The following is a 12,050-nucleotide window of genomic DNA, read 5'->3' on the forward strand; positions in this document are numbered from 1 at the left end:
ATGCATTAGCAATTTACAAAGAGTTTTGGTTTTTGATGAAAGCAAAGTAAAAATTCAAGCAGAGCAAACCAACTCAAGAAAGGATCACTTCCAGAGCTATGCAAACTCAGAGAATTATACTAGCTTTTGCTAAGCAAGCTTTTTGTTGTATAATCAAAAATGTAAAACTACTGTACCATCTGTTGTCATTTTCCTCGACTGCCCCGATGTTGTGGTTAACCTAAATCCAGCTGGTAATGTTTCTGAGGACCCAGGCATCATGCTGATCCCGTGGACTTCACGTGGAGGAAATTGCCTTCTCCAGGTTGATCCACGTCGGAAATTCTTGTCATCACTCTGGCAATACAGAGTTATAATTCAATGTAATAAAAACAAATAAACTAGTCCAGGTGCATAAAGTTGTGTGCTTTGAAACATGTAACAGATTATGTACATTCACTGTACCAGGCATACATATGGAACATTGTGCTTTATCTCAAGAGTTATATTGATTCCAAAATAAAAAGGTGGGAGAATTGAAACAGAAATGTTTCATACAACTTTTTACATGATTTCCTATCTAAAATTTGGCATCTTTAAATGTCTTTGAAAACCTAAAATAAAATCCTAAAGTTTTTTCCAGAAAGAATATTGGTTATTCTTTTTTTTTTTTTTAATTTAATGCCAACTGGTTGGTTATATGGTATGAGATGTTAACTTTATTGAATTGGTTGTTTGGTGGACTGCATTTGACTCACACCCTTGAGAAATACCACTTTTGTATATGCAAGAGATATATGTTGTAGGAAATCTGTATTTGAGACAGCCTGACTAATTCAAGATACTATAATCTGTGTAAAATACGCTAAACTTGTGATTTGTTAGATTTGAAGTGATATAGAATTAACTTGTAATTTCTTGAAAAGCCTTTGCAAGCTGGACACTATTCTTTGAATCAATACATGTGTTCATACAGTGCTCCTAAAACTATAATGTAACTCTGGCTAATTGTGTAATCCTAGTTACTGGTTCTGTTATATCTTAATGAAATAATCTCTTCCCTTTCTGTATACATAAAGTACCTATACACATACAATTATTTTCCCTTGAATTGATAAGCATTAATGTATAATTTGGCATTTACCTAATATTATTCTTTTTGTCTAATTCTAAGAAAACTATTAAACTTTCCACATAGATCTTGTCTTCTAAGATCACCATCTTTCTTATTTAGGGAAAGACTATATTCCCCAAGATTTACATCCAAACGTATTATATACTCTGCTAACTCATTTGATTTCATTTTGGAATATAGAATAATCAGCTAATATTTGACTCAAATTATTATTTTCATAAATTAATAACAGTATGTTATTTATATATTACCAATTTAATTAAATGACATTTATAGTTTACCTAAGAAAATCATTTATGTATTATTACATATATACACTATTAAAAATTTTAAATCAGGATCTAAATTTTGTTTAGACTTGGTAGCCATTTTATAGATAAAAGATGTTCTTTAGTCCTCCTCTCACTTGCTGTGTTCTACATTACCCTGGAGTTGCAAAATATTTGTAAATAAGAAAAGAAACAGATTTTCATAGCTGTGACTTCTTGATTATTGGAGAATTTATTGCATTAAGCATAAATATTTCTCAATTTTACAAAACCCTTCATTACATTGTAGAGATAAATAACTTCTATAGTGTTAGGGCTTAAAAATAAACATGTTGAGAGTTTGAATGATGACTCCATTCATTTGCTGTATCAGCAGACAGTATTGTTACTACAGAAAGGAGACCATGGGGAAGAACATCATGGGGGGAAGTTCTCATGACAGAAGGTTAAGAGATATTCTGTTAATCGAAGTTCATAGAAGCACAACAAAACTTCTCAGACTGTATCAGTAAAATTGAATGTGATCTGCAAAGCTAGAGGGGAAAAAATTTATTCTGGTTTTAGGCAATTTATTAGGCTATTTTTGCTCATATTCAAAAAAATTGGACAAAAAGGACTACAGGCGTTTTTTTGGGGGGGGGGTACCAGAGATCGAACCTGGGTCCTTGCGCTTGCAAGGCAGGCAGCGATACCACTGAGCTAAATCCCTGGCCCCTAGAGAATACTACAAGGTTTTAACAATAAAATCATGTATTGCACTTTTAAAAACAAAAAAGGAGGGCCAGGGATTTAGGCTCAGTGGTGCGGCCACCTGCCTCGGAAGCGCAAGGTCCTGAGTTCAATGATCCCCCGTACCAAAAAAAAAAAAAAGGAGATAGAGTATTTAAAGGCAGATAGTCACATTCTATTTAGTAAACCTGTCTGCTCATTTCTTACTATCAGGGATGCAACGTGGGCTGTAGGTGACCAACTCTGCCTGGATAGTTGCCTAAGCTCACCCCACACTTTAAGATATACTCATATGATGGATCTTTAAGAATTTTTTATTCAAATTTATTAAGATTCCTTTGCAATTTATAAGAATAAATTATAAGAATTGTATCCTAAATTGTATTTGTTTTTGATACTAACATTAAAATCGACAATTTAGAATAAATAAAGAGATTGTCAAACAACTTACAAAGGTAAAATTGGTTAAGTATTGATTTGGTTTAAAAAATATCAATCACTATACTGATTGGAAAATTGTGTGAATTTACCAGACGTTAACAGGGGATAGCAATGGAAAACTTATCTTTCTATAATGTAGTTCACAAAAGACAGTGTGGGTTTTATACCAGTATCATCTGCTCTGCCCATTTGAACATGGAAATATTTTCCATTTTAGGATTTGAATTCATTAAAACAATTATTTTAAACAGCATGTCTTTATAGTCAAGGAACACATGTACCTTGAAACTCATAGTCCTGCCTCTCTGTATTTTCCACTTCATCCTAAATGTTCCTGCAAAAACTCTCAGAAGGACTGTTTGCTCATATCTCGTATTCACTTAATAGATTTTTCACTTAATTATTTTTCAAACCATTTAAATATGCCTATATTATATATAGAAATACTTATGCTTAAAATAGCTTTCACATTCTATGACTGTTAAAATGTTACCCATTTATTTTTAGAGAAAAATCATAATGATATTTAAAATAATGAAAACTTCCCATTTATATAAGTGAATATTTTGTTCACTTTAACATTCTAAAATTTTCTGAAAAGTCATAGTGATATTTAAGAAATAAGGTAACAAGTTTAAGAAATAAGTTTAAAAGCTGTTGATCAACATTAGTGTTTTGTTTATATTTTTTAAATGTTGTTGCTTAAAATTTTAGTTATTGCTCATGAAAAAAGTCTGTTTTGAATAACTTTTCAGTTATTCAATATGGAAATGGCAGCATTTATGTATTCATAAAGTTTTTTCCAAAATTAAGGAATATATGAACCTGAACCTGGAGGGTTCCAGGTTTACCCATAGAACAAACATATTGTTAATTTTAAGCAGTATTCCTTAAAAGTAAGGATGTTCGGGCCGGGGATTTAGCTCAGTGGCTTCGCTGCCTGCTGCGCAAGCACAAGGACCCAAGTTCGATCCCCGGTACCAAAAAAAAAGTAAGGATGTTCCCTATATTCTCAAAGAGGCCTTTTGAATGTTAAGTTATGACTTACTTCATCCAGCCGCCGTTCTGTTCCCAGGGCCAACAGGTTATTGTATTCCCTTTCAAGTATCTGCCGGGCCTGTTGATACCATATTACAGTTACCATCACTAAAATCACCTTTTATTTAAAAATTCATACAGATTATATTTATCTGAAAATATATTGCAAACTAATTTTTAGTTATAGAATTTTAAAGTTTTTAGACAACATGTTTAAAGTAATTTAAATTTTAGCTTTAAGTATTATGTAAGGCAATTTCTTTGGTACAGCAGATAACTTCCCATAAACATTTAAGTCCAAGAAGCTTTAACTCCGTTTTCTTACTTTTTCCCAATTGATTTTTTATATAAGTTTTGAAATACTCAAAAAATAAAATGAAGTGTGAGGGTGGACTGTGAATTTTCATCAAAGTTTTGTAGGTGTTTCTCACACCTGGTCAATGATCATCATTCAGAGAAACTTTAGATATTAAGAATTCCTGGGCTCTATCTCTTAATATCTGAGTTTTTACAGCTATGACGTTGTTGGAGGTTTTATTTTTAATGTGTTTGGCATTCCATTAATTTACATAGCTCCAGATTTCGGGATTGCTGACATACCCAATGTTAAGACCGTGTATAGTTCAGACCTGTAACCACAAAGGACTGCCTTTCAGGGAGGCAGAGATGGAAGCCATCTGTCAGGGATGTTGTTTGTGGGAATCAGGCATTCGACTGGGAGACTGGGCCACAAAAAATCACCTCTAAATCCTTTCCTTTTTAATTTTATGATTTTGTTTTAGCTGGAAATGCAGTCCAGTAGCTCAAAATTAAAGCCCTAGTGAAACATTTCAAAGGTTGAGCTAACTTCTTTATTTTTATTAGTACATGTTTAGTACGTAATGTCTACATTCCCTGTGTGGAGTTGGTACATTTATGTAACATATTTTAATTCCCTTTTTCATCATCTTTCTCTCCTCTCTCTCTCCTTTCCTCCATCTTTTGATTCCCTTACCATTTTAGAAATATCTATCTTCCTACTTCCTATTATCTCTTACTTTCTCTTTATTTATATTTTGGATTTCTCATATAAGAGAAACCATGAGATATTAAGCTTGTGTCTGATTTATTTCACTTCATATTTTGATCTTAAGGTGCATTCATTTTCCTACAAATGACTCGAGCTTATCTTTCTGTATGCAGAGTAACACTCCATTGTGTGTATAAATACTATATTTTCTTTATCCATCCATCTGTTGGACATATAGGTTGCTTCCACACTTTAGCTATTATGAATTGTTGTGGTATAAAGATGGGTGTGCATGTATTACTATAACATTTTGTTTTTAACTCTTTTGGGGAGATTTCTAGAAGGGAAATACCTAGGTAAAATAAAATTTCTAGTTTTCATCTTTTGGGGAATCTCAATAATGATTTCCATAGTGGTTGTACTAATTTCATTTAGGTTTCATAAATATATGTGCAATACACAAGGCACAAATAGTAGACAAATATCACATGATTTCACACATATGTGAGCTCTAAAAAAATTTCATTTTATAGAAGTTGAGTGTCAAATGGTTACAGAAGCTGCAGAGAATACGAGGAGGGAAACACAGATGAAGGTTGATCAATCACTACTAAGTTACAGTTAATAAGAGCAAGAGTTTTTGTTGTGCTATTGTACAGTAGAGTCACTGAAGACTAATTCACTGTGCATTTGAAAGTTCTAGAAAATTATTTAGAAAGTTTCACCTAGAAAATGATATCTTTGAGGAAAATATGTTTAACCTGATTTAAACATATGCATAATGTATACATGTATGAAAACATCATGTTATGCAATTTACATGTTTTATATATCATTTAAAATAAATTTAATGTTTAAAAGTCATGAACACACAGCCACATTTTTTTCTAAAAGCTTAGTTTGTCATTGTATTAACCAAGATCCAGTAAGACTACAACACAAAGGGGCTTGCCTGGGTGTTCTGTGTTGGAATTTGTAGTAACAAAGCTAAGCTGCTGTAGTCAAAGTTCTCATCCAGGGCTATAAGTGAGCCATGCACACCACTTTCAAGAATATTATTTGCATATTCTCTAAGTCCAATTGCTTGTATCCAGCGAATAACTCGATCATTGCTCCACACCAACACATCTAGGAAAAGAGATACATCATTTTAGACTGGAGTACTTTGCGTAAACAAAATCCCTGGCTGAAATGAACCACAGATAACTAACTAAATCACATTTATGCTGATTTATCTATTTTCTAGTTGCCCTTGCTCTCCTCTGTTGTATGCATGTACTATTCTAATAACTTTTTCTACTCTAAGCCTAGAAAAAGTTGCCATTTTTAGAATGCTTATTATGTTTATGGCAGCACTATCAGGACCTGAGATACAATTTTTCCAATTTTCATACTACAGCCTGAGGGATTCATCTGAAATTCAATATGTCTACCACCGCGGTGGGGGGGGGCATTTCTTACTTGTGTCAACACACAGTAAACAAGGCAAACAGATTCTAATGCTGTTCTTCACCAGAAGTATTCATTAACCACTACTTAAATATTGCGTAGTGGTCCCACAGGCTCAAGGACCCGAGTTCGATCCCCGGTACCCCACCCCCCAAAAATACTGCGTAGTGACTAAGAGATCTAGTTTCACTTGAAGTAACATATAAAAGAAAACAGAACAGTAAAATAATACAGAGACACAATAGATGGATACCTAGTTTAGTATTGTTATATCATTATTTTCTGGTTCCATACATAGTGCAAAATTCAAGCACTCGATCAAGTCACAAGTTGATTTTACTATACTGATGTACAAAACTCATTTTACTTTCTAAAAATAAAACCTCCAGATTCCTCTTGTGTGCATTTTATAGACAAAAAGTTAGCAAAATATATTTTATGATTTATTTTCCTCCAGGTATTCCCATTATGAGTTGGCAGAATGTGGCATAAAGATTAGAAGGAACAAAATGCTCCATAGGAAAAAGATTTTAAGGAATAATAGGGAAAAAGAAATCAAAACATTTTTTTCCATTTGTAGAAAGAAAACTATTTACTTTATAGAAATGATTAGTTACACTGAAGTCACCAGTGTCTTCCCTAATTCAGTACAACAGGTGTCTTTCTTAAAAGGGACAATTTGGAAGCCAGGCACAGAGTCACATGTATGAGGTCCCTTGACTCCTTGGGAAGCTGAGGCAGGAGGATCACTGGAGCCCAGGGATTTGAGAGTTTCCCGAGGAAAACAGTGAGCCCTCACTTAAAAAAAAAAAAAAAAAAAAAGGTTTGGGATTTGCAAATAGACACACACACGGAAAATGTCATGTGAATATGAAGGCAGATGATGCTCCTGTAATCCAAAGAACACAGTTACCCACAAGCCAGCAGAAGCCACAGGATAGAAAGCATACAAGTCATTCCTCACAGTCCTCAGAAGAAACAAACATGAACTTCAAGCTTCTACATGGTGAGGTACTCAATTCTGATGGGTAAGTCATCAAGTTTGTTGGATTTCCTTACACCAGTCCAACAAACCTAATATATGTGACATCAAATTGTAGTTTTAATTAATAACTCACATTATGTTTATGGAAATATCTATTTTTAGCTCATTCCATTTTTGGTTTTTATATTTTAAATCTACATATTAGAAGGATGTAAACGTGCTTGAACTTTACCTTTATAATAAAACATCAATTTTTTTCTAGTGTATTTTCTCCCTTAAGGTATATATTCTGATATTGAAAGAATCACAGTAACTTTGTATAGCATTTGTATATGTATCTACATTACCTCTAACTTTTTATGTTCTTATATTTAAGGTGTGTCCAGTGTATAAAACATATCAATATTTTCATTTGTTCCTTTCTCCTTTAATTGAATTTGTTGGTCTACCCCATTTAATAGTATGATTCATATATTTGAAATTCAATCTATCATCTTTCTATTTGTCTTTCGTTTTGCCTTTCTTGCTTTTTATTATATTTAAAAATTTAATTTTACCACTTATTATATTAGCATTTGATATTTACACTTTGTATTATTGTTGACATTCCTGGTTTAATGACCAAGTTAAGTTCCTGTGACTAGATCATTAGTTCAATAGGCCGCTAAATGAGGAATTGTATATAGTATGTACTTTATAGTATTCAGAAAAAAGAAATGGTCCACAGGAACACCCAACTTGATGAATTTTCTTTTATTTGCATAATTCTTACATGTAATAATATAAAGTATAATAGAATATAAAACTATAGTACTGTACTATACAATCAAAAATTACAGTACTGTATAAACAAGGTGTACTGTACATTGAGAGTCTATAAATAAGTTGTACAGAACTGTACAAAAAATGGGTTGTAAGTCTAAGTGATGGGTCATAACTGAACAGGCATTAAACAGTAGGTCGTTAAATGAGGAATATATGTATTTGGATAGTAAAATTAACTTTTTTGTTTGACTTATTAGAGCCTAGTAAAAGTTACAAATTTTATCACTTCCTGGATAATGCAAAGGCTTTCAAACAATTTATTTTCATTTACTCATTACCGCTTTTTCAAAGATAGTTGTTATGATTATTAATTCTATGCAAAATTTAAACCCTGTAGGAGTTTTTATTGTTTCATTACTATTATTAAATTTAGTCATATATGCTTTCAGTCCCCTTCCATCCTGTAAACATTTGTTTTTTATTAATTTTCCTCTGCCTGACTTACTTATTCTAATATTTCTTTTTCTATTTGTGTTTTCTGGTGAAACATTCTCTCAAATTTTGTCACTTTGGAAATATATTCACTATCCCTTGAATATTGATAGGGTATGGCTACTTTTAGATAAAAATAATTTGTTTGATCCAACATTTAAAGGATATCATTCCATTTTCCTGCACTGTTATCTTAATTGAGCAACATTGGGTATCTTATGTTTGTCTTTTGAAAGTAATAAGGAGTTTACTCTTGTAGATTTTTTTAGGGGGGGATTTGGTTTTCAGCAACTTTACTAAAATGTATAGATGTGTTTTGCTTCCTCTTTTCTTTTAAATTTTGCTTAAAATGCACAAAATATCTTGAACTTATGGCTTACTATTTTCATTTATTGTTTTTCTTTTCAAGGAGTCTCCCCCAGTATCTGTTTAAATAGTGCTTCATTCTCTTGTACCTGTCTTTCTGAGACTCCAACTACACATACACTAAACTGTGCACAATATCCAATATATCTAATGATTTGTTTTATATCATTTTATCCTTTGGTTTTCAGATTTCAGGACAGATACTTTCAAGTGATCTTTTATTTCACTAACCTACTGTTAAGCCACTTTATTGAGTTCTTAAATTTTTATACTTTGTGCTTCTTGAAATGTCCATTTAGTTGTATTCTTAATTACTTCTACTGTATTTAAAAAATGTTTATCTTTTCATTTATTTTCTTAATACTTAACTATAATATTTTTAAAAAAATACAAGTCCTTCAAGGTTAACTGTGGATATATGTTGTTATTTTCTGATTTTATCCTCTTTGTTTTTCTCTATGTCTCAGGAAGAAAGCTGTATAATGTATGTCAGGCTTCTCTCCAAGATCCTGGTTTCTCAAGGCATGGAAGTGTAAGCAACTGTAGATTTCAGTTATTGCTCCCTATTGCTCTGTGGACAGGCGAAAAGCAGTAAAAAAAGCAGATTTGCCCTTTGCCTCAATGCAATTATCGTTCATCCAAGATCATAGCTTCCCACGTCCTATTATCTCATCTCTTTTTTACTAATCTCAAATAGCAATTTACTGATTTATCTAGTCTTATTCTTTGTTCTAGTTCGAAGTCTAGTCTTATTCAGTACGCTTATATTCAGAAGTAGAACTTTATCAAATTAGTTGTGCTTTTTGTCTCTGCCACTCTACAATGCTGATGAAGCATTTGTTTATGAATCTGGAAGCTGTATTTCATATTTCTCTACTGAACTCTCCTATTGTGGTTTGAATAATCTCATTTCAGAAGACAAATCCTACATTTTTGTTTGGAATTAGTACAGTATGAACAGCAGGTGAGTAACAACCTCTTCTCTGTCTGGTGATGATTACTTGATCCATCCAAAGCAAAATGGATTTCTATAGGAAGTAGAATATTTATTGCCCCTCAAAGTTTTGCCTCTTTCTTCCCCCAGGTCTTTAGCAAAGCAAAAGACTTCCTTACTGACCTTTACTACATATGTAAATTTTATGTTACATAAGCTCACCATATCTTATTAGGTGAATTATGAACTGTAGGTTTTCCTCTAAAATTGCATTAGTTTGTTCATTTGAGATCCTAGCCCCCAGGAAATGAGACATGAATTGGCTTTTATTATGTTTCTCCTGCATTATTAGCTGTTATTGACAAAAACGCATTCTTTCTAAACATTGGTTATGCTTCACATGAATTTAAAAGTTGAACACCTATATATGGGTGACAGTTTACTTGATTTTACTAAATGGGACATCTTTTTAAACCAACGGGTTAATACTTTCACAAAAACACAATAGAAATAATCTTTCTTTCTGAATAGGAAACATTTGTTCCTTTCTAGAACTGGATTTATGTTTTAGAAGTATGAGACATATTAGCCATCACATTTCTACAAATATAGGTCAGTGAAAATTTCCATTGTTATATCTGTAGTTAAGAGAGATCAAATATGAGATGAAGACAAAGTGCTAATCCAGACTTTTGTTGTTCATTTTGTAAATAAAATCCCTTTTGGAAATCTGATTCCAAGCAAAATGTATGCCCTGACTTTAATGCTTTGTTTGTATCCTTTTGATCTAAACAGTAAAGGGCTAGGGCTCAGTGTTGACTGTTTCCTAGCAACAAATTAAACGTTAGTACATTCTCAATACTTTTTTCACTTCAGAAACCTGTTTATTAAGGTCAAGGTTAATTAACACTTCTGATAATAACAGAGACTCCTAGTCACAGTTGAGAGCTATTCCTGTAAATGTCATCAAATCAAGTATAAGATATAGGGGCGATTCATGATCTCACTCACAGCTACTTATCATATGGAGTTGTTGCATATAATCATCATGCATCATGGCAGCTTTTTCTTAGGATTACCCTCTAACCAGCAATTGACAGATACTAATATAACATTTGAGGTAGGGCCAAATGGGTAATTCTTTTAACTTTTTCTAAATATGAGGCATTTCATGTGGTGAGACCAAGCATAATAAATTCTCACTAAAAAAAAATAACAAAGGGAACTATAAAGTGGAATCCCATGGGATTTGTAAGTGAAAACATCTTTTGTTAGGTCAAATACATACTTTTTTTCTAGGGTCTATCTTTGGTCCATTAAGCTCCCAAATTTCAATTCTACTGAGGAACAAAGCACTGAAACAACCTACAATTTTCTGGGGCCCCAAAATACAGTGAAGTCAAACAACTCAACTTTGATAATGGCAAAACATTTTACTGCTCTTCAGTAATGAGTCAAATGAAGTGCTAGAAAAAAAATCCATTGTATATCAATCTACTTTCTGATGAATAATATATGAAAAATATTTTTAAACAATCATTTTTCCATGAATTCAAGCCCAGTCTACTAAATCTGATGTAGTTTCCAAAAGCTGCCATAGATAGCAATAATTTCTGACACCATTAATCACAAATGCAGATTATAGATGTCAAAAATGGTGATTGTAAATAGGAATATAACAATACTAAACTTTAATAATGAGAAAGAGGGAGTAGCACATAATATATACTGTTTTCTTTTCTATAGTAAACCCCAAAAGGAAGTTGAAATTCATGCCTGATTTGAAGAGTTAAAGTAATGTAGAAACTTCCACTGAATTTGAGGAAATGCTTACAAGTATCAATTTTTAGGTATTAGGAAAGGAAAATATGAGATAAATAATTTAATATCCAAAAAGTTCCTAATTTTTTTGGTTATATGTCTCCTACTAACTTTTTTTTCTTTAAACAACATAAGTGGATCAACAATTTTTTTTTAAAAGTGCTAATATCTTATATTAAAAAATTTATTGTTTTCTTCACCAAAATTAATAAGGATCCAATGGTCTCTAACAAGCATAGAACCTAACATACTGCAAATTAAAGTCATTCTTCCCTCCGAATACTAAGGTACTTCTTAATATTTAGATGGCTGGTGTGGCTTGATATTGTTTCAGTGTCTCCCAAAGTTTATCTACTGACAGCTTGGCCTGCAGTGTACTGCTAAGGGGAGAGTTATGGAACATATAAGAGGAGAACCCTCAATTCCAAGGAACTGGGATGAGGGTAGTTTTCCTGGATCCCTTGGCAGTTCTCAGGAAAGAACTGCTGTAAATGGCTGTGCCTGGCCCCACCCAGCTCTCTTACACTCCTGAAGCAAAGTAATTGTATGCAACAATAAATGTTCCCATCACTGTCACCCAGCAGGAGGTGAAAGAGCCAAGGAGGAGTCTGCACAGGAACCTGTGGTATGCTTTCAAC

The 12,050-nt window shown here is 32.6% G+C and overlaps 1 protein-coding gene across 33 annotated transcripts in view; it reads right to left on the minus strand.

Annotated features, from left to right (window-relative positions):
• Ppfia2 (PPFI scaffold protein A2) overlaps positions 1-12,050 on the minus strand; it is a 482,684-nt gene that overhangs the window by 4,476 nt on the left and 466,158 nt on the right. For all 33 annotated transcript variants that reach the window (XR_015443500.1, XM_087192543.1, XM_087192527.1 and 30 more), the window contains 3 exons: positions 5,553-5,728; positions 3,602-3,670; positions 177-336 (listed from right to left, as the gene is read on the minus strand). Coding sequence is in view for 32 of the 33 variants with exons in the window: in XM_087192543.1 (XP_087048669.1) it covers positions 177-336; positions 3,602-3,670; positions 5,553-5,728 (405 nt within the window). In the remaining variant the exon portion in view is untranslated. The remainder of the gene's footprint in view (positions 1-176; positions 337-3,601; positions 3,671-5,552; positions 5,729-12,050) is intronic.

The sequence above is a fragment of the Heterocephalus glaber genome, unplaced genomic scaffold, assembly GCF_053883595.1.
Source record: "Heterocephalus glaber isolate CG9 unplaced genomic scaffold, H.glaber_assembly_v1.0 deba00001572, whole genome shotgun sequence".
In the NCBI taxonomy this organism is placed as follows: Eukaryota; Metazoa; Chordata; class Mammalia; order Rodentia; family Bathyergidae; genus Heterocephalus; species Heterocephalus glaber.